This window comes from Coregonus clupeaformis, chromosome 6, assembly GCF_020615455.1.
Source record: "Coregonus clupeaformis isolate EN_2021a chromosome 6, ASM2061545v1, whole genome shotgun sequence".
NCBI classification, from domain to species: Eukaryota; Metazoa; Chordata; class Actinopteri; order Salmoniformes; family Salmonidae; genus Coregonus; species Coregonus clupeaformis.
In genome coordinates, this window is record NC_059197.1 from 41,337,908 (window position 1) to 41,360,659 (window position 22,752).

General features: G+C 43.7%; 3 protein-coding genes across 6 annotated transcripts in view; 1 reads left to right on the top strand and 2 right to left on the bottom strand.

The window, feature by feature from the left end:
• Window positions 1-2,238, bottom strand: part of LOC121567962 (nucleoredoxin) — a 77,349-nt gene extending 75,111 nt beyond the window's left edge. Inside the window, exon 1 of the mRNA XM_041878382.2 lies at window positions 1,732-2,238. Within this exon, the coding sequence (XP_041734316.1) occupies window positions 1,732-2,040 (309 nt within the window). The 5' untranslated portion in view covers window positions 2,041-2,238. The remainder of the gene's footprint in view (window positions 1-1,731) is intronic.
• Window positions 2,239-2,837: 599 nt separating this feature from the next.
• LOC121568390 (thioredoxin domain-containing protein 17) lies at window positions 2,838-8,157 on the bottom strand. Its single transcript, XM_041878931.2, has 4 exons — window positions 7,856-8,157; window positions 7,481-7,562; window positions 3,761-3,836; window positions 2,838-3,463 (listed from the first exon to the last, which is right to left on the bottom strand). The coding sequence occupies exons 1-4, from the start codon at window positions 7,998-8,000 to the stop codon at window positions 3,395-3,397; spliced, it is 372 nt and encodes a 123-aa protein (XP_041734865.1). The 5' UTR covers window positions 8,001-8,157; the 3' UTR covers window positions 2,838-3,394.
• Window positions 8,158-9,236: 1,079 nt separating this feature from the next.
• The window catches only part of LOC121567964 (protein moonraker), a 47,214-nt gene continuing 33,698 nt past the window's right edge, over window positions 9,237-22,752 (top strand). For 2 of the 4 annotated variants that reach the window (XM_041878384.1, XM_041878387.1), the window contains exons 1-14: window positions 9,237-9,631; window positions 10,881-11,165; window positions 11,294-11,564; window positions 11,806-11,978; window positions 12,082-12,303; window positions 12,777-12,975; window positions 14,081-14,265; window positions 14,389-14,534; window positions 14,680-14,835; window positions 15,433-15,522; window positions 15,646-15,733; window positions 18,302-18,466; window positions 18,715-18,796; window positions 19,002-19,122. In XM_041878384.1, the coding sequence (XP_041734318.1) occupies window positions 9,530-9,631; window positions 10,881-11,165; window positions 11,294-11,564; window positions 11,806-11,978; window positions 12,082-12,303; window positions 12,777-12,975; window positions 14,081-14,265; window positions 14,389-14,534; window positions 14,680-14,835; window positions 15,433-15,522; window positions 15,646-15,733; window positions 18,302-18,466; window positions 18,715-18,796; window positions 19,002-19,122 (2,285 nt within the window). In that variant the 5' untranslated portion in view covers window positions 9,237-9,529. The remainder of the gene's footprint in view (window positions 9,632-10,880; window positions 11,166-11,293; window positions 11,565-11,805; window positions 11,979-12,081; window positions 12,304-12,776; window positions 12,976-14,080; window positions 14,266-14,388; window positions 14,535-14,679; window positions 14,836-15,432; window positions 15,523-15,645; window positions 15,734-18,301; window positions 18,467-18,714; window positions 18,797-19,001; window positions 19,123-22,752) is intronic. The other 2 variants (XM_041878386.1, XM_041878385.1) reach the window with 2 other exon arrangements.

Sequence of the window (22,752 nt, forward strand, 5' to 3'; positions counted from 1 at the left end):
TTACAATTGCAATGTACACATATATTATACCCGCCCACAATTATATTATTCTTTATAGCATATAGATTATGTGCATGCAGCTGCAAGCCGAGACACATCGGCTAGCCGAGACAGTCTCAGTGGGATTAATTGTAATTTGTTATTAAGGATCATCATTTGTTTTTCAGACAGGCATGTTGACGTATGTAGGAAACTGGAGGGGCAGAGGACCCAAAATGGATCCTGACGTGGGTGAACCTGCAGCATGATACAGGTCTCATTTAGGTATAATTTATTTATAATCCTGAAATCCTTGCTTTACCCATACATTGACATTATATCGGCCTAAACATTTTAAAGGCTTTCACAACATGTTATTTTTTATGTTTATTGAATTCATGTCCAGAAAATAAATACAGACATAATGATATTGTGGTAATCATATTTACAATATAGGCCTAGATTAATTATATGGGACAGTAACTGTAAACATTTGTCAAATTATGAATAAAGGTAAAATAATGAATTAATAAATGGACAGGGTACATAGAAAATATTTGGACATTTTCTGTGAAAGGTTATGATGATTAAGCTCATAATCTTTTTCAACATCTATAGGCTAAACATCTATTTTGAAACCTTTATATTAAACCCATATGAAAGAGATGGACAGATAATATGAATAGAATTACCTACAGGTTTATTTATAGGAAATTTGATTAAATCTTTTCTCCTTTTTCAAACATATGGGTGTTTTCCAATAGCCGTGTAATGTGTAGGCCTATTATGAGATATTGACTTCTGTATCCTAAATAATGGCCCTGCAATTAAATAATTAATCGAACAAAAGCCTAACAGCCAAAGTGTAGGCCATTGTATCGAGTTTCAAATATTTCACTAACACTTTGATCAAAAACACATTATACCTTTTTCCTTTGTATTTTTACAATAACTATTTTCAGCATCGATCATTTCACCTTGGCTATAATAAACCTTAGATATTAGGTATTCATATATAGAACAAACAATTAAACAAAAACATTTGAACTATATTTAAATCAATATTTATATAGCATTGTCATTATTTCTAATGGCTATAGGCCTATAATAAGTCAAGTTTTGGTCAATATCTTTTGACCATATTTTTTTGTCAATTGTCCTGCCACAAAAATGATTTTGGGGCAGGACAATGTAATTTGTTACCTGAGTGTTTGAATTAAAAAGGATTCTACAAATTAACTATGAATAATAATACATTTTAGACATTAGCATATCTTCCCACTACCTGGGTGTGTATGTGTGTCATTTTCTAATTTCAATATGAATATTTAGGCTATAGATAACCTGTGACACATGCACCGGGGTGCACAATAGATAGGCTATATATTATATCCAATGCAAACAATGGAACCTGGAATAAATACAAGGGGCCTTCTGTAAACCATATTCTGTATACATAAGAGAGACAGTGACAAACGAATCTACCTACAGAAAAAATAGGCCTGCTGGCAACATTAGAAACAAAATATGTTAGACCCTGTATCAACCTTTGGTTCCACAGTCAGTTATGTCCAATGACCCAAATAAAAGCATATACCTATGAACTGTAAGGTAGACCTATATAATTGGGCAAAGTGTGCAGTTTATTTAAATAAGGGTTTATTGGGTAGGCTAAACATATGGGTGTCACATATGTTTTTATATCGTGGCTCAATTCCAGATTCACCTTTTTATTCATTGGTCACTTCTTACCTTTTTGTGTCTATCTTTGAAAGGCAATGCCGGCCATTGCATCTCCTGTAAAAAGTCTTGCCAATGTTTCTGATCCTGATCAGATGAGACGAAGACGATTTCCAATGTGTCTTTATGTTCAGATGATTTTTTGAACTTGCTATAAAACTCACACAGACTGGCGTTGAACTGCTTACAGGGGCCGTTTAAACTGCAGCCGAAGTAGAGCCCGACCAGGGACAGCTTGCTACCCAGCGCCTGTACATCCACCTCGGCTTTCTCGCTGTTGACGAGCCGCTCCCCGAGTAGATTCACCAGAAACTCCGACATCGCTGCTCGAGTCCTTGAAACAGACCCTAATATATTCCGTTCTCTTACCAAGACTGCAGAAAATGAAAACTGAAAAGCTCAGTGAAAACAAACACGCCCTGGTCCTCCAATTTAGCTTCCTTGGAGAGCCCCAATTCGTGGTATAGCCTATGCTCAAATGTGTGCACGACTACAGATACCCTTTTCCGCTGCTCAGCTCAGTCGCTCCAATGTGTGGTGTGCAGGAATGCGCTCCAGTTATACTCCTACAACAGTGGTTGCGCTCCTCACTTCAAAGCAAGCAACTCTTTCATGACACCTAGTTATAAAACGGCGATATTGCATCTCTATAATATTCTTGATGTATGTATATAAAAAATTCAGACCACCTTTGTTTGGTCTGGTATTTAATAACACTACTTGATCAAGTTCACTATTCAAAGACTGATTGCTGTTAGCATTGAGCATGTTTAGGCCTACATGGTACACACATTACATGTTTAGGCCTATGTGTACATTAAACCCATATGACAGAACTAGGGATAGGTTACTTTTTTTCTTCTTCATGAGCCTATAAGGAGCTTTAAAATATATATATATGTTTACAAAGACAACATGAGCCTATTATTAAATGTGCCAATTTTATCTAATATTATAATTTCACATAAAAAATAATTGTTTGAAATATAAATAATATCATTATTGAAAAGAAAAAACGTGAACCTAAATGTTTATTATAAGACATTAGGCCTAATATATTTAGACAGGCTGAGGGAGCCACCTAGCTTCTCACAAAATGAACTGCACTATAGACAAACTGCATTTTAAACATTTTATTTTTTTCATCCAGCCATCATTTCCCTTAATTTGACTAAATTCTACACTATAACACGACAATCACAGTATAACAGGTAATGCTTCAGTTGATATCCTCACTCTATAGATTACTGCCGTAAGTAAGAAATAAGAATCATCAATTGATGAGATTCAATTCATTTGACACAATTCGTCTGGCACATCACATTCTAGGAGTAGGCTGCCTACCACTTAGGGGAATCTAATATATTAGTCAAAAGTGGGCTTTGTTATTATAACCTCTTCTATTTAATTTACTACTTTAAACATCAAGTTATAAAAGCAGACAGCTAGCTCTACCAAGGCCTCTGGTTATGTTATAGTTGCTTATTATTTCCTTGTAAGAATAGCAACACATCACTGATTAACACTGCCTCGCAGTGAGAGAAGTGTGTATTTGAATTCCAAAGAAACAATCATTTCTATTCAATCAAGTGTAGTGAAAAGGTGCCTGGGCTGGGACTGTATTTCAGGACAGAGGGAAATGGAAGATAACCAAGTGCAGGGTGAGTGTGGTCCTCTAATCCTCAGTGAACATCATCCTCACCAGGTCAGCTTTGAAGCACTCCTCCTCAACCAGCTTCTGAGGCTGAATTAGATGGAGGAAAAGAAACAGAACTTAGCATGTTTTGGTAACACTTTCCCTGAAGGTATATTTTATTAAGAATGTATTAAAAGTTTATAAATAGTTCATAAACGGTTAATAACAACCTCACCAATGTGTTAACAGTTGTTGTTTTTTACAGATTGACTATCTATAAAATAATAATAAAACGCTTTTAGGACCCTTTCAGTGTTACCACAAAATCCAAAGAAAAAGCAACACTTTTAAAATGTATTAGAGAAATTCTTCTTCTTTGTGATCTTGCCATGCACTTATGCTCACCGTGCCATAACGGATCAGAGTGGGAACTCCACTGAGCTTCAGAGTCTTCTTGAATTCATTATTGGGATCCTTCCAACTGGTTGAAGATGAAAAGGTATATTAAGCAAATACAAAAGTCAATGACATTTAGGTCAAATGTATAATTTTGTGCACTGAATAATATATATATATATATATATATATATATATATATATATATATATATACACACACACATACATACACACACACACACTGAACAAAAATATAAACACAACATGCAATAATTTCAAAGATTTTACTGAGTTACAGTTCATAAAAGGAAATCAGTCAATAAATTCATTAGGCCCTAATCTATGGATTTCACATGACTGGGAATACAGATATGCATCTGTTAGTCACATATAACTTTTTTTTTAAGTAGGGGCGTGGATCAGAAAACCAGTCAGTATCTGGTGTGACCACAATTTGCCTCCTGCAGCGCGACACATCTCCTTCGCATAGAGTTGATCAGGCTGTTGATGTGTGGCTTGTGGATTGTTGTCCCACTCCTCTTCAAAGGCTGTGCGAAGTTGCTGGATATTGGCGGGAACTGGAACACGCTGTCGTACACGTCTATCCAGAGCATTCCAAACATGCTCAATGGGTGACATGTCTGCAGTGGTGTAAAGTACTTAAGTAGTTTTGGGGGGTATCTGTACTTTACTATTTATATTTTTGACAACTTTTACTTTACTACATTCCTAAAGAAAATAATGTACTTTTTACTCCATACATTTTCCCTGACACCCAAAAGTACTCGTTAAATTTTGAATGCTTAACAGGACAGGAAAGGTCAAATTCACACACGTCAAGAGAGCATCCCTGGTCATCCCTTCTGCCTCTTTTCTGGCAGACTCACTAAACACAAATGCTTAGTTTGTAAATGATATCTGAGTGTTGGAGTGTGCCCCTGACTATCCATACATAAAATAACAAATAAAATTGTGCCGTCTGGTTTGCTTAATATAAGGAATGTGAAACTATTTATAATTTTACTTTTGATACTTAAGTACAGTCGTTGTCAAAAGTTTTGAGAATGACACAAATACTAATTTTCACAAAGTCTGCTGCCTCAGTTTTGATGATGGCAATTTGCATATACTCCAGAATGTCACGAAGAGTGATCAGATGAATTGCAATTAATTGCAAAGTCCCTCTTTGCCATGAAAATGAACTTAATCCCCCAAAAAAACATTTCCACTGCATTTCAGCACTGCCACAAAAGGACCAGCTGCCATCATGTCAGTGGTCCTCTCGTTAAACACAGGTGAGAGTGTTGACGAGGACAAGGCTGGAGATCACTCTGTCATGCTGATTGAGTTCGAATAACAGACTGGAAGCTTTAAAAAAAGGGTGGTGCTTGAAATCATTGTTCTTCCTCTGTTAACCATGGTTACCTGCAAGGAAACACGTGCCGTCATCATTGCTTTGCACAAAAAGGGCTTCACAGGCAAGGTTATTGCTGCTAGTAAGATTGCACCTAAATCAACCATTTATCAGATCATCAAGAACTTCAAGGAGAGAGGTTCAATTGTTGTGAAGAAGGCATCAGGGCGCCCAAGAAAGTCCAGCAAGCGCCAGGACCGTCTCCTAAAGTTGATTCAGCTGCGGGATCGGGGCACCACCAGTGCAGAGCTTGCTCAGTAATGGCAGCAGGCAGGTGTGAGTGCATCTGCACGCACAGTGAGGCGAATACTTTTGGGGGATGGCCTGGTGTCAAGAAGGGCAGCAAAGAAGCCACTTCTCTCCAGGAAAAACATCAGGGACAGACTGATATTCTGCAAAAGGTAAAGGGATTGGACTGCTGAGGACTGGGGTAAAGTCATTTTCTCTGATGAATCCCCTTTCCGATTGTTTGGGGCATCTGGAAAACACCTTGTCCGGAGAAGACAAGGTGAGCGCTACCATCAGTCCTGTGTCATGCCAACAGTAAAGCATCCTGAGACCATTCATGTGTGGGGTTGCTTCTCAGCCAAGGGAGTGGGATCACTCACAATTTTGCCTAAGAACACAGCCATGAATAAAGAATGGTACCAACACATCCTCGAGAGCAACTTCTCCCAACCATCCAAGAACAGTTTGGTGATGACAAATGCCTTTTCCAGCATGATGGAGCACCTTGCCATAAGGCAAAAGTGATAACTAAGTGGCTTGGGGAACAAAACATCGACATTTTGGGTCCATGGCCAGGAAACTCCCCAGACCTTAATCCCATCGAGAACTTGTGGTCGATCCTCAAGAGGCGGGTGGACAAACAAAAACCCACAAATTCTGACAAACTCCAAGCATTGATTATGCAAGAATGGGCTGCCATCAGTCAGGATGTGGCCCAGAAGTTAATTGACAGCATGCCAGAGCAGATTGCAGAGGTCTTGAAAAAGAAGGGTCAACACTGCAAATATTGACTCTTTGCATAAACTTAATGTAATTGTCAATAAAAGCCTTTGACACTTATGGAATGCTTGTAATTATACTTCAGTATATCATAGTAACATCTGACAAAAATATCTCATAACACTGAAGCAGCGAACTTTGTGAAGACCAATACTTGTGTCATTCTCAAAACTGTATATTTAAAACCAAATACTTCTAGACCTTTACTCAAGTAGTATTTTACTGGGTGACTTTCACGTTTACTTGAGTCATTTGCTATTAAGCTATCTTTACTTTTACTCAATTGGGTACTTTTTCCACCACTGCACGTCTGGTGAGTATGCAGGCCATGGAAGAAATGGGACATTTTCAGCTTCCAGGAATTGTGTACAGATCCTTGCGACATGGGGCCGTGAATTATCATGCTGAAACATGAGGTGATGGCGGCAGTTGAATGGCACGACAATGGGCCTCAGGATCTGGTCACCGTATCTCTGTGCATTCAATTTGCCATTGATAAAATGCAATTGTGTTCGTTGTCCTGAACTTATGCCTGCCCATACTATAAACCCACCGCCACCATGGGGCACTCTGTTCACAACGTTGACATCAGCAAACCGCTTGCCCACACGACGCCATACACCTGGTCTGCGTTTGTGAGGCCATTTGGACGTACTGCCAAATTCTCTAAAACGACGTTGGAGGCGGCTTATGGTAGAGAAATTAACATTCAATTATCTGGTAACAGCTCTGGAGGCCATTCCTGCAGTCAGCATGCCAATTGCACGCTCCCTCAAAACTTGAGACATTTGTGGCATTGTGTTGTGTGACAAAACTGCACATTTTAGAGTGGCCTTTTATTGTCCTCAGCACAAAGTGCACATGTAATGATCATGCTGTTTAATCAGCTTCTTGATATGCCACACCTGGTAGGTGGATCTGTCAGGTGGATGGATTATCTTGACAAAGGATAAAATGCTCACCAACAGAGATGTATACAAATGTGTGCTTATAATTTGAGAGAAATAAGCTTTTTGTGGGCATGGAACATTTCTGGGATCTTTTATTTCAGCTCATGAAACATGGGACCAACACTTTACATGTTGCGTTTATATTTTTGTTCAGTGTATTTTGCTCCTTTCAAATATGCTGTCCGAGAGAGCCGACAGTTCATGATGTTACAACTTGCACGATTTATTTAAGCTTTTCAAAACTACTAGCTGCATTTGAGGGTAAGAAGAATACTTTTATATTGTCTGTGGATTGCACAGCACTATCCTTCTGCTATCATCACCAGTGAATATGAAGAAAAAGTTGAGTACATACTATGGCCTCTCTCCAACCTGACAGTAGACGAAGACAGAGCCCTCAGGAAGGTGGGACATCTCTCCTCTAACAACTGGCTCAGCTGGAGTAGAAGGAGGAGAAGAAAAGCTGGCAAATCTGTGTGGCTTTGATTTATGCAAACAATAAATTACACAAGAGTACAGTATAATATATAATAATAATACAGAAAATAGAGCATAAGACAAGCACCCCCAGTAAACACATTACAGAGAGATTAGTTGGCTTGGCTACCATGAATTGCCAACCATAATGCAGCAGTGACTGACGCATTATGACAGACAGCTGGGAAAGAAAGACAACTTCTATACATGTCAGGTACAAATTATTACAGCCATAAAACAATAACTCTATTACCTTTCACACAATCTGGACACCAGCTCATCCCTTGAGCGTCTTTATCACCAGAGAAATATGCGAATATGTCCTTTCCTTTCCTCTCAGACACTGCTTTGCAGAATTCATCATAACCATGGACCTTTAATTCTTCATAATGAGACATTATGAAATAGAATAAGTAGCAGTATTATCAATTATCGTACGCAAAGCAAGCAGGTATGAAGCGTTTTATGCTAGAACAAATACGACATGGACCTTTCGCACTATGATCGCTTCTAAAATACTACGAGCAGAGAGGAAGAGGTAAAGAGAGAGGCCCAACTCGGAGGGAAATTTGTCTCCGTCCAGCAGTGGGCGTTTTTGAATTTTCTCGCCCACCAAGCGAGGAGTTTTTGTACAGAGGTCAATGAGAGTGTCGAATTTGGTCAACAAAAAAATGAATGGCTTATTTGCTACGTGAGGTTTATTTGATTTAATATAAGTTCCGTAATGCTTAGGTTGTTACGAGTGTACTGATATAAGTAGGACACGTGACACCCCCGCAACTTTGATTTAAAAAAATACTTTATATCGGAGTTGTCAAATCAAATCAAATCAAATTGTATTGGTCACATGCGCCGAATACAACAGGTGCAGACATTACAGTGAAATGCTTACTTACAGCCCTTAACCAACAGTGCATTTTTTTTTTTTAAGTAAAAATAAAACAACAACAAAAAAAGTGTTGAGAAAAAAAAGAGCAGAAGTAAAATAAAGTAACAGTAGGGAGGATATATATACAGGGGGTACCGTTGCAGAGTCAATGTGCGGGGGCACCGGCTAGTTGAGGTAGTTGAGGTAATATGTCTCGAGATAGCTATGCATATTCATGATAAGAGGCTAGTAGCGTAGCAGCTCTCCATTGAATACATGCGGTTAACGTCAACCACCCTCATCGAATATTCAAAAATGTATTAAAATAATGAGATATCCACCAATCCAAAGAAAGGATAGGCGGGAGCTAGACAGCCCGCCGTGCCGCTTTGTGGACAACGACTCCCATTGTTAGGGCAGAGAAACAAGTATCTTGCCAGTATATCCATAATCTTTGCTAGGAGTACAGAAAACACATGACAACGCTTCCTCTTCCTGTCTATGAAAAATAAAAGTGATAGGACAACTTCATCCTATTCGTGTAATGCTTTTGATGACTGTTTCATCGAAACAAACAGAATATTATGGACACAAATAGATAGAAAAATTCAAATGTGATAATATTCATCACATTTTAGTCAAATTGTACGATCAAAGTAGTATTTTAAATGTCCTACACTTGTTTGACGATTTCTGCTTTCCGTAGGTTAGAAATACCCACTTCCGGTTCTTACGGAAGACAGTGCTTATTATTGGTTGTCATGGCGGCGGTTTAAACAGTTTTAACAGTGATTAGATTGCTAGCAGCTGTCGAAGTGTATCCCGTACAAATAGTATCTTAGCCACATATTTTCAATTTCTTTATATGATAATAATCGAAGTATAATGTTGCATCCGGTTGCATGGCTAGATACGTACTGAAACGTTAGGCTAAGGTTGGCAAAATGGATCAAAGCTAACCGTTAGCCTAACGTTAGCTAGCTTTCTAGGCAGCTAGCCAGGGTTACAGCTGAATTAGAAATACCGGTAGCTAGCTAGCTAGGTGATTTAGGAACAGCTATGGCTGCAAACCTTCTGAAGGAGTCACCGATGACCTTAGGACAATCGAAAAGCTGGGTCACATTAGGTCCAAATCGTAGCACTCGACTTTCTCAGAATCAAGTAAGACAACGTTAGCTAAAGGACATTCATGTAAACCCACAAATGGTCAAATGGATTGTGAACTATCTGACCAATAAACCACGGTTCGTAAGACTGAACCAGGCAGTACTATCAGACCAGATATGCACAAACACGGTAACGTTAGCCCCACGAGGGACGGTCATGTCACCTTTCCTGTTTACTCTCTATACAAATGACATCACACACAACAATGAACTGAGCCATCTGCAGAAATTCTCTGATGACTCTGGTATAGTAAGTTGTATCATGAAAGGTAACGTGTAGTGGCTAGTGTTTTGTGTTATGCCATTATGTGCTGAAAGGGAAACTTACTTAGCGAAGGATGACATAAATAAACTGGACAGTCGAGTCAATGCAGGACATGTTCATAAAAATGCTGCAAGCTAAAACACATGATCATGGACAATGCCATACACCCACTCCACATCACTCTAATGCAACATAGTAGTAGCAGGTTCATCCTGCCCAAAAGCTCCATAGAGGGGTTCCGAAGGTCATTTTTACACACAGCCATCATAAATTACTAATTTGTTATGCCTTTTTTAATGTTTAGTCGTTGCTGTTTCCCAGGAGAATAGACAACATAATTTCTTACCTGTCTTTTATGGCTATTAACGTTCAGGTGTCTTATTTAAGCAATAAGGCCAGAGGGGGTGTGGTATATGACCAATATACCACAGTTAAGGGCTGTTCTTCGCACAACGCAACACTTAGCCGTGGTATATTGGCCATATATCACAAATCCCAGAGGTGCCTTATTGCTATTATAAACTGGTTACCAACATAATTAGAGCAGTAAAAATAAATGTTTTGTCATACCCGTGGTATACGGTCTGATATACCACGGCTGTCAGCCAGTCAACATTCAGTGCTCGAACCCCCCCAGTTTATAATATGTGTTTTACAATGTGTTTGTAACTGATACGGGTCCTGTCTTTGTAATTTAATTGATTGTTGATGCTGAAGTGATAAACAGTTTCCCAAGTTGGGATTAATAAAGTACTGCTGTACTCTCTACTATTTCTCTCTCCATCTTATACTAGTCATGCTACTAGCATGCCATCATGATGGATATTGAAATATAATGTGATAACGTTGTGAATGCCAGTTGATGTGGCCAGATCATAAGTTGGACAGCCGGATGTTATGTCAACTCAGCCTGCTAAGTTGGTCATTATGTTTTTGCAACAGCAGGAATGATGCCAGTGCCACTATTGTTCTCTTTCAGTTACTCTTCAATGCAGCCATGCCTGCCAACGCATATAACCGTGCCACCCAAGTTGGCCCACCTGCACCCATTGTGATTGAGAAGCTGATGCCCTGGGTGGAGAAGCGGGATGACCTGGATAGCACCGGCAGCTCTCTGTGTTTCTCTGCTCTGTCTGAGGAGCGTCTGCTGGCTGCAGTCAGGCTGGCCAAGAGAGATCTGAGGAAGAGACGACAGGAGTCATTGAACAGCTCCCCCATCAGACCACAGCCAGAGGAGACCACACCCATCAAGAGCAATGTGCAGGTAAATAAGAGATAGCTAAAGCAGGCTCATCAGTATACTCCCCTTTCACTTGTACTGTTTATATCCATCTTATTCTGCTCCAAGAACGATTAATCGATGATCAACCTTTATAATTTTTCTATTTCCAGCAGAAGGGGGTTGTTCCTAAGAGGAGGTCAAAGACGACCGGCACCAAAGAAGAAGTGACTCGGTCTGGAGCCAAGGTGCTTGTATACACCCCCCAGAAGTACGTCTCCATACCCCCTGGGCCTGATCATGGCCTGTCCCCCCCAACCAGAGACCCAGGCCCAAGGCAGACAGCCAGCCAGGAGCCCCACACAGCCCTCAGCCAGGAGGTCCGCAGGCTGCAGAGAGAGCTGGCCAACTACATCCAGAGAATAGATCAGCTGGCTAACAGAGGTAACACCGCATAAATGAAGTCACCCATGAGTTTACCAGTCAAATCGCCATGGTCAGAGGTTCTAGTGATTATATTTCTGTGGGTAACACAGCTGGATTGGCACCTTGTTGGCATACAGGCTGCTAATATTCTAATCTTTTCAATATGCTGTTATGAACTATTTTGAATGGTATTTAGTGTATGGGACACTGCATGCAGTTTAGAGACCCATGGTCATGTGTATTGTGCTGTGCATTCCAGGGCGAATGGTTATAGAGTCCTTGGAGCCTGATGAGCAGCGCAGGGTGGAGGTCCGCAGACAGGAACAGGCAGCCCGCTCTGCACGCATCATCTATGTGCTACAACAACAGGTGAAAGAGATCCAAGAGGATTTAGACAAACTACGCTCACAGAAGATTCAGCACACAAATAAAGTAAGTTTCACTTAATAACCCAAGCTGTCGTACTCTGATGAGGTTGATGATGAGGACAATGACAAAGACTAACACCCATCTCCCTCTCTCTTCGTTTTCTCAGTCCAGAGTGATGAACAGGTTGGCTGCTGCCCACAGAGGGGCGGTCAGGGCCATGCAGGTGTTCACTAATCAGCTGTCTGACATGTCTGAGGGCAGGATGCCCTCCTATTATAAAGAGATGGGCCAGCTGATCCGCCAGCTCTCTCTGTGCTCGGCCAAGGTGGAGGTGGGCCAGGGATCAGCCGTCCCAGAGACTGCCCTGGACATCCTGCAGAAACTAGAGGTCAGTCAGAGGCTGAGTCCCAAATAGCACCTTATTCTCTTTATAGTGCAGTACTTTTGACCAGGGGCAGGGGCCATAGGTCTCTGGTCCAAAGTAATGCACTATATAGGAAATAGAAAGCCATTTGCACTACATCCATAGATTTAATCCATCACCTACAGGCCACTCTCACCTTATTACACAGAAGATGGGCACCAGAAAATGTCCCAAATCAACTACTGTACATCTATTGGTAATTTTTGATAAGCAATCAAACTTTGTAAATCAATATTTGGTTATACAAGCAATACTCCATTGAAAAACCTAAGCTATTCAATCTAAAGAAACTGGAAATAAATTTGCTGGAGAGCCACAAAACCATAGGTAGAGCTGACGTATTAAACAGTACATTTAATTTAGATTTTATTTGGCTTCTTGAATTTGAATGTTTACAGAATATATTAGATTTTCCTGTCTGTCTCTGTGTCTCTCAGACCCTGGATACTGCTCTAAGCAAGCAGGAGAGTCCAGCACAGAGGAGGCAGGCCCGAGTACGCAGCTCCTCCCCTGCACGCCACCGCAGGTCTCCACATCGCATTACGTCTCCTCCCCGTCCCCGTGCACACAGGGGCCCTGCCACCAGGGGTCTCAGAGGACCTCGTAGAGCAGCAGGCCCCAAGAAGTCCTTCCCTGGTGAGAAACGAGCAGGTGTTCTCATTCTAATTCTATCTGAGTGACTCAGCATTCAGAGACACTCATTATCTCACAGTCAGCTGTGCTGCTGAAGCTATTTTATTAGCATTTTAATAAGGATAGGCTAATTATCTAGCGTTTTTTGATTGGCTCATTATTCCATATCCTCATAACATCAATAACTCATGTAAACTAATTTCATACATCATAAAACCGGGAACAACCAACACAGCAAATGCGTCAAACAAATCAGTTTCCCCCTCCTACAGTTGAAACCACACGCACACTGACACAGCAGTTGATAAAATATCTGATCCAAAAATAGAACATGTATTGCGTGGGCGGAACATTTCCTGAAACTGCATTTTTAATTTGAACGTCTCATCTTTGTTGTTTACCCTGTTCTCTCATTGTGAACGAGGGAGCAGATCCCTGTTCTCTCATTGTGAACGAGGGAGCAGATCCCTGTTCTCTCATTGTGAACGAGGGAGCAGATCCGTACAGCTCCCATGGCTCAGGAATCACCTGAAGGCTTAAGTGCTGTGTGTGTTTGGGCCTCCCACCGAGCCTGAATCACAGCACCAGGGTGGAGATTAATGAGGGGCTGACTGACTGACGCAAAGAGGGGAGAGAGGGGCCAGGGTCCGTTTCTCTGGCCATGGGTCTCCTGCAGGCAGCTCATTGTGTGGGTGGCTTGCTCCTACTGTGTACACAGTCTCCCTGTGGGAGAGATAGTGTAGCCACCACACACCACGAGAGGGTTTGAACTGCATCGCATGCACAGGTCTCCTTGGCAACTAATAACAGTTCCCACTGTCAGTGAGCAAGCCATCTACCTTCTCCACACTGCCAAACAAGCAGCAGGCAAGTGCCTGTTAATGTGCTAGTTGGCCAGATAAGTGTGTAGTCTCTCAAAGGAGCATGCAGGTGTTATCCCTAAGGGCCATACAGGCTTTACTAGTGTTTGATTAGTCATGCCAAGCACTGTAACACTTATCTGTAAGGGCCTATAGAAATGATTGAGCACATAGCCTAGCTGTTGAAGTGTTTCAAAACAACATTTCACTCAAAACTGATCATGAGCCTGCCAATGTTGTGATGTTAGTAGATAGCAGAGCGGTCCCTCAGCATCAGCAGCCCCCCAGAGCCACAGAGCCTCCTCCACAGCTGCATCGCAGCCAGGTGCTCAGGGCTGGCCTGGAGAGCCTGGTCCATCTCAGAGAATTCAGGGAAGGAGGGGGGCAGGTCCCCAACAGTCAAGAAGGAGCACTGCACCCCGATAGGACAAAGGTCAGTGAGTTTAATACTTACATTTTTGCTGCAATTAAATGTATTTGAATATGTCCATTAATAACTGGCTAGCCTGAACTATTTTCACTACAATTGTGTCTCTTAAACATGATCTTTGTCCAGAAGCAGGGAGCCCATGTGAGGGATGCAGGTTTCCAGCAGCCCACAGTGGCTTCCAGGCTGAGAGTGTGTCAGCACCCACAGAAGGAGGCCTCTGTGCACTGGATACCCACGTCACCTCACTCTCCTCCTAAACAACAACAACAGTGGTGAGCTCAGAGGAGAGCACTCTCTCTTGTCCTCAGTCTCTCTTTGTAACTTACTCTCGCTGCGTACTCTCTCCCCCTCTCTTACAGTCTCTCTCTTTTAATTGTCATTATTTCTAATCCACTTCCACTTGTGTTATGTGTCCAGCTCCCCTCAGAAAAGGCAAGAGCCTCGATGTCTCTTCTCCCCCCTGAAGCCCTCCTCAGGCCCCTCAGAGCAGCAGCTGAGTGGTGTGGTGACAGCAGAGCAGGACCAGGGTCTGACCTCAGATAGACAGAGACAAGCCCACAACGAAGCCCTCAGGTCAGTGATAATAACAATAATACGTTTTATTTTTAATATATTTTTAAGCTTTTAATTAAACACAGAAAACATACACCATTGGACATGGCAAACAACCTTGTGCCTTATTAGCATCACAGTACCTTATTAGCCTCATTTATTTTAGGTTTTAGTTTATGTATAATATGTGTTAAAGCAGAATGAATGAACCAAGGGAAACTGCCCAGGGAACAGTTATATTAATGGATCTGCTCATTTTAAGTAATTAAGTCATTTAAAACCCTGATCTCAGACCCCACTTTCTGAAAGCTGCAAGCAATACTCTGATTCCAATTCAAAGTTAAATTCAATCTACGTGCTTGCTTGTTAGATTGGGGACATTATAGTTTTTTTAAAGCACAGTGATGGATAGCAGTGCCTGCCTGCTTGCCTGCACTAAATTCAAGTGCACAGCAACCCTCTGCACTAATCAAAACTTCATTAGTGCAATTGAGGTCTATAATTAATAAAATGCCTGCAGCCTGCTTTCGGTAGCTAACATTAGGACTGGTTTATGTGGGTCTTCTAATTGAAACGGTTCTGTCTGTGTTGTACGGTGTGTTTTATGCGAATGCACAGGCAAGCCTGGCTGGACAGGATGACCATGCAGAGACTGAGGGACCTAAATCAGCTGAGTAAAGATGAAGCAGAACGCATCCAGAGACTCCGGTACACTAGTGTAGTACTATGTCCTCTACACACTCCTTGTCATAGCCTAGAATAACTGAGTGAAAATACAGGATTCAAAGCCTCTATATTGTTACACCAGGCTTACGCGTGTGTGTGTGTCAGGTCTGAGGTGGGCTCTCCAACCCAGTGGGCTGAGAGAGCTGAGCAGGAGGCCCGAGGGAGACTACAGCCTCTGTTGGACCAGGTCCTGGTAAGACAGACATTTAAACTCTCCTCTCAAAAAATAAAGGGTTGTATGCACACAAAAAATAGACAGGACTTCAGACAATCCTTTTTAGTTTTTTCTTGCTTTTCAGCAGGCAGAGGAATAAATAACTGAGTGTGTAACTTTGCTCTCACTCAATACCCACATTGTTGTTACATAAGAAAAGCCTGGACCAGGGAGAGCTTTCCCCTCCCTCAGGAATTCCACTGCCCTCAGAGGAGTGGGAAAATCAATACATCTCATTTGTAATTGAAAAATCCATACAGCTATTTACCACCAGATTTGTGCCACCACAGTGAAATGAATAGGGAATTTACAGCTAGGCCTAGGGTGTACTGCTGCAGCCTTGTGTATGTGCTGAGTGAAAAGACTGAGTTAGAGTAGGAGAGGTTGGTGTTAGGTAGTGTCACGCCCTGGCTCTGGGGACTCTAATATGTTGAGCCAGGGTGTGTAAAGTCTATGTGTTTTGTTCTAGGTTTCACTTTCTGGTATTGTTGTTCTATGTTGGCCAGTGTGGTTCTCAATCAGAGGCAACGGGATTCAGCTGTTGCTTGTTGTCTCTGATTGAGAACCATACTTTAGCAGCCTGTTTCCCCACAGAGTTTGTGGGATCTTGTTTCTAGTCGGTTGTGTTAGACCGTGAACTGTCACGTTTTCGTTTTGTTGTTTTTGATCGTGTCTCTAATAAAGAGTATGTTTGCCTGCAACGCTGCGCCTTGGTCCTCATCTCTGTTCGACGATCGTGACGGAAGATCCCACCAAGACTGGACCAAGCAGCAAGTCCAGGAGCCATCGCCTGAGAGATCTCTAGCGGATCTCCTTCGCCTCCTCGACTGGGTCAAGCCATGTGAGGAAGAGAGGGGCTTGACGTGGAGGCAGAAGGGCGAAAGGCTGGCGAGAAGCATAGAGACCTGGTCCACGGGTAGGAGTGAAGCCCATAAATTTTTTAGGGGGGGGCTAACGCCGTGGACGACGGGGCAGCAGGAGGCCGCCAGGTTACGGGAGTCACTGGTCACCAGGGGGAAGGAGGATGTAGAGGCACGGCGAGAGGTACTGGCGTGTGTTGCCAGTCCGGTCCGGCCTGTTCCTGATCCCCACGTAGGGCCAGTGGTGTGTGTTCCCAGTACGGTCCGGCCTGTTCCTGCCACTCGTACCAAGTCTACGGTGCGCGTCGCCAGCTCGGCCCGGCCTGTTCCTGCTCCCCGCACCAAGTCTGTGGTGCGCGTCGCCAGCCCAGTCCGGCCCGTTCCTGCTCCCCGCACCAAGTCAGTGGTGCGTTTCGTCAGCCCTGTCCGGCCCATTCCTGCTCCCCGCACCAAGTCAGTGGTGCGCGTCGTCAGCCCGGTCCGGCCCATTCCTGCTCCCCGCACCAAGTCAGTGGTGCGCTTCGTCAGCCCAGCTCGGCCCGTTCCTGCTCCCCACACCAAGTCAGTGGTGCGCTCGTCAGCCCGGCACGGCCCGTTCCTGCTCCCCGCACCAAGTCAGTGGTGCGCCCGTCAGCCCGGTCCGGCCCGCTCCTGCTCCCCGCACCAAGTCAGTGGTGCGTTTGCGTCAGCCCGGCTCGGCCCGCTCCTGCTCCCCACACCAAGCCAGTGGTGTGCGTCGGTCAGTCCGGCACGGCCCGTGCCTGTTCCACCGGTGGCTGGTCCGGCACCGGTCAGATGCTTCACGCCGGAGCTAGAGCAATCCGCTCCACCAGTGTTCAGTCCAGCTCCGGCCAGCGGGCCAGACCGGACCAGGGGTACTTTGGGGGGTTGAGAGAGGGAGCGGGGATCAGGCCCGGAGCCGGATCCGCCGCCAGGCGGAGTGCCCACCCGGTCCCTCCCCTGTAGTATGGTGGGCGCGGTCGGAGTCCGCGCCTTTAGGGGGGTACTGTCACGCCCTGGCTCTGGGGACTCTAATATGTTGAGCCAGGGTGTGTAAAGTCTATGTGTTTTGTTCTAGGTTTCACTTTCTGGTATTGTTGTTCTATGTTGGCCAGTGTGGTTCTCAATCAGAGGCAACGGGATTCAGCTGTTGCTTGTTGTCTCTGATTGAGAACCATACTTTAGCAGCCTGTTTCCCCACAGAGTTTGTGGGATCTTGTTTCTAGTCGGTTGTGTTAGACCGTGAACTGTCACGTTTTCGTTTTGTTGTTTTTGATCGTGTCTCTAATAAAGAGTATGTTTGCCTGCAACGCTGCGCCTTGGTCCTCATCTCTGTTCGACGATCGTGACAGGTAGGAGATGGTCAATGGTGGTGTGGGACTGAGCTTGCCCTACCTGTGTACCCCAGCAGATGGGAGCTGCTGCCTCTCAGGCCCGGGACAGAAAGGCCACATCGTCACTGGGGCATCGGCTGTCTGAGTAGCCCTGTCATATCGTAATGATCCTGACCTATATTACCGATATTTATGTTTTTCTCAGTATTTGAGTCCCAATTGCCTGTAGGGCTCTGCTCAAAAGTAGTGCACTATATAGGGAATAGGGTGCCATTTGGGGAAACAGCCAGGAAGTGATTCCATAAAACCCTTTCCCATGTGCTGAGCTCTGTGCTATCTACCTCCCTCTCCAGGCTGCGGAGAGCGCTGAGGTGCTGAGTGAGGCCCTGCTAGCGGAGCTGCTGGCCGATGCAGCGCAGGCCGCCTGGACGTCGGAGACAGACAGACAGACGGAGGGTTTGGCCCAGCTCCAGGCCCCCTCCCTGGAGAGCATGCTGCTGCGCATGGAGGAGATGGAGGTGAGCCCTGAGCACGGCCCTATGGAAAGGCCACCACACAAAGGTCACAGGGAGTTTGAAAGGGGACCACTGGTTAGTTTGTCATGCCTGGCCTGTGTGATGTTTGACAGCCTTGGTCAAGCTATGCTGTGGAGATACAGTGAATGCACTGTCCAATCCGGTCTGAATTCCTGATAAGGCTTTGTATTATTGTTTGGCTGAATAATGAATTGAAATAATATACTTTTATCATCTATGTGTCTGAGCAGAAAGATCAGGAAGCTGTGAGGAGGCGCTTTGCTACCTTCACATACTCAGACCCTCACTACTGGGACAGAGGGGACACAACTGGTGAGTAAACAGACCAAGTAACTCCTCCACACAGCCTCCACACACTTTTGCATGGGGGTTTGAATTGTTGTTCCTCTGGTGCCCTGCAGGTGAAGGTATTGTGTTAGTGCTGTTTTAGCCAGTTGAGAGCAAGGCTATCCCTCATTCTCACTCTCCTTTTCCACCCCTCTTTCTCTTATCCCCCTCTCCCCCATCTCTTTCTCAGGGCTTCAGAGGTCTGCTCCAGGCTCCAGGCCAGTCTCTCCTCAGCCTGTTAGGATCACCAGGCCAGCACTGAGACACACCACCACGGCTGACATTGTCCTGGAGAGCCCTGTGGAGGCCGGGTGAGTTGACATGTGCTCTTCTGTTTTATCTCTTTCCCAGGTAATTTCTGGTGTTGCCAAAGCGCTAGTGTCTGAATAGTCATATGCACAGAATTCAATAGAACATTATAGTATCTCTATGTTAATATTTTAGTTTTGTAGTAATCACCATGCAGTACTGCAGCCACCATCTTAGAGGAAGCTTCAAGCCCTGTCTGAGTTTAATGGGTTGATGTATGGACAGATGGTTTACATTATAAACTGGATGGTTCAAGCCCTGAATGCTGATTGGCTGACAGCCGTGGTACAGTTGAAGTCGGATGTTTACATACACCTTAGCCAAATACATTTAAACTCAGTTTTTCACAATTCCTGACATTCAATCCTAGTAAAAATTCCCTGTCTTAGGTCAGTTAGGATGACCACTTTATTTTAAGAATGTGAAATGTCAGAATAATAGTAGAGAGAATTAATTATTTCAGCTTTTATTTCTTTCATCACATTCCCAGTGGGTCAGAAGTTTACATACACTCAATTAGTATTTGGTAGCATTGCCTTTTAAATTGTTTAACTTGGGTCAAATGTTTTGGGTAGCCTTCCACAAGCTTCCCACAATAAGTTGAGTGAATTTTGGCCCATTCCTCCTGACAGAGCTGGTGTAACTGAGTCAGGTTTGTAGGCCTCCTTGCTCGCACACGCTTTTTCAGTTCTGCCCACAAATGTTCTATAGGATTGAGGTCAGGGCTTTGTGATGGCCACTCCAATACCTTTACTTTGTTGTCCTTAAGCCATTTTGCCACAACTTTGGAAGTATGCTTGGGGTCATTATCCATTTGGAAGACCCATTTGCGACCAAGCTTTAACTTCCTGACTGATGTCTTGAGATGTTGCTTCAATATATCCACATAACGTTCCTTCCTCATGATGCCATCTATTTTGTGAAGTGCACCAGTCCCTCCTGCAGCAAAGCACCCCCACAGCATGAAGCTGCCACCCCTGTGCTTCACGGTTGGGATGGTGTTCTTCGGCTTGCAAGTGTCCCCCTTCTTCCTCCAAACATAACGATGGTCATTATGGCAAACAGTTCTATTTTTGTTTCATCAGGCCAGAGGACATTTCTCCAAAAAGTACGATCTTTGTCCCCATGTGCAGTTGCAAACCGTAGTCTGTCTTTTTTTATGGCGGTTTTGGAGCAGTGGCTTCTTCCTTGCTGAGCGGCCTTTCAGGTTATGTCGATATAGGACTTGTTTTACTGTGGATATAGATACTTTTGTACCTGTTTCCACCAGCATCTTCACAAGGTCCTTTGCTGTTGTTCTGGGATTGATTTGCACTTTTCGCACCAAAGTATGTTCATCTCTAGGAGACAGAACGCGTCTCCTTCCTGAACGGTATGACGGCTGCGTGGTCCCATGGTGTTTATACTTGCGTACTATTGTTTGTACAGATGAACGTGGTACCTTCAGACGTTTGGAAATTGCTCCCAAGGATGAACCAGACTTGTGGAGGTCTACAATTCTTTTTCTGAGGTCTTGGCTGATTTCTTTTGATTTTCCCATGATGTCAAGCAAAGAGGCACTGAGTTTGAAGGTAGGCCTTGAAATACATCCACAGGTACACTCCAATTGACTCAAATGATGTCAATTAGCCTATCAGAAGCTTCTAAAGCCATGACATCATTTTCTGGAATTTTCCAAGCTGTTTAAAGGCACAGTCAACTTAGTGTATGTAAACTTCTGACCCACTGGAATTGTGATACAGTGAATTATAAATCAAATAATCTGTCTGTAAATAATTGTTGGAAAAATGACTTGTGTCATGCACAAAGTAGATGTCCTAACCGACTTGCCAAAACTATAGTTTGTTAACAAGAAATGTGTGTAGTGGTTGAAAAACGAGTTTTAATGACTTCAACCTAAGTGTATGTAAACTTCCGACTTCAACTGTATATCAGACTGTATACCACGGGTATGACAAAACATGTATTTTTAATGCTCTAATTACCACTTTATAATAGCAATAAGGCACCTTGGGGGTTTGTGGTATATGGCCAATATACCACGGCTAATGGCTGTATCCAGGCACGCCGACTTGCGTCGTCCCTAAGAACAGCCCTTAGCCATGGTATATTGGCCATATACCACACCCCCTCGTTCCTTATTGCTTAATTATACATTTACTGTTTGAAGATTGGAATGCCATATCCGGACCGTTTGTTGATGTTGCAGATTGTAGTTAATGGTTATGAGATGCTATACTGGGTGATGGGACCTCTGGAGTCTCCTCTAAATGTAAATTCAATACAGAGGATAATGGTGTATGACATCACTTAACCTGCTCCCACCTTATCAGGTAGGAACTCATTAAGGTGTCAAGGATTGCACGGGACAATACAACGAGACAAAACTGATGCAGAACATTGATCCCATAAATTTAAGCTAATAATAAGAAAGTGCCCAACAAAACCACCGTCCCACAAATTGTTAATTACTTTATTTTACAGTTGGCATCCACAACAAAACTGATGGAGGTGGAATGTTGTTTATGCCTTTCCCAGAATGCACTGCTTTGTTGTGCCTCAATTCTGGCTGTTCTTCTCCACCCCTAATCTCTCCTGGCTGCAATGAGACAAAGCCCTAACCCCCTCCAAACCCCCTCTCTCCCCCCACCCCCTGCCCCCACCCTCTGGCAAGACATAAAGGGAGTGCATCTGTTTGTCTCTGCCTCCGTCCCCTGCCCAGAGCTTTAGTTGTAGCTGCCATTGCTTAAATTAATTAGGAAAGTGAAGGAAGAAGAAGAAAGAGGGGAGAGTGAGAGAGATGGGAGCCAAAGGCTGACAGGGGAAGTAAGTTGTTGAGAGTGGAGTGGAGCGGACATGCCAGCATGATGCAGTTGAACAGATTCAAGCAGCAGCACCATTAGCAGATTAAAGGCAGTCAGTAGTTCACTGTTCCTGGCCCAACTGGAACCTTCTGGAGGGGCTCAGACCAACTCTTCTGTGACTCATCTCTCACTCAGTCTGTCTGTTTTTACCCATCCATCTGTAACCTTCTATTGCTGTCTCTAAAGAGCGGGCAAACTAGTCTGGGTACCAGTCTCTGTAACATTCCACTCCTTGTGTCTTTGGCAAATGACACAGAGTACAAGGAGTGAAATGTAATAGCTGAACAGAGACTGGCAACTAGGTTATGGGCAAACCACCAGAAAACTAAAACTCTTGCTGTCTGTTTTGTGAGTTAGGAGGAAGATGTGGTAAAACCCTAACTCCGTTCATAGCGCAGGTTATGACTTGTCTAGTTATTTCATATGGTTTATGGGTAAAACAACGCTAGCAGAACTCACTGAGCTTGGCTTTCTTGATCCTGTATTGGAGGTACTGATTGGCCAGATTAGCTTTACTTCTAACCCTGTGTTGTAGCTACTAGTTACCTGTATCCTCCTGCCTCTATGAAGATAACATTAGAATCACCCAGGGCAGTCTGTGTCTTCCTCCCTCTCACGGCCCAGTGAATTACACAGTCCAATGGGACTTCTCACCCCTGCCTGAGTGGCAGGTAATTTCGTTTGTGTGTTAAAAAAGGAAAATGGCCCGCATTGCCTCTGACACACTGCTCTCTGACAGGATTCCGATAAAAAGACTAGCAGAGTGCG

Bases quoted from the DNA above. Each gene is read 5' to 3' on its own strand.
- LOC121568390 (XM_041878931.2), bottom strand. From the start codon at position 8,000: ATGTCTCATTATGAAGAATTAAAGGTCCATGGTTATGATGAATTCTGC. The intron at 7,563-7,855 runs GTAATAGAGTTA...CTTCTACTCCAG, and splicing joins GTGTCCAGATTGTGTGAAAG to CTGAGCCAGTTGTTAGAGGA. The intron at 3,837-7,480 runs GTATGTACTCAA...ATCTTCAACCAG, and splicing joins CAGGTTGGAGAGAGGCCATA to TTGGAAGGATCCCAATAATG.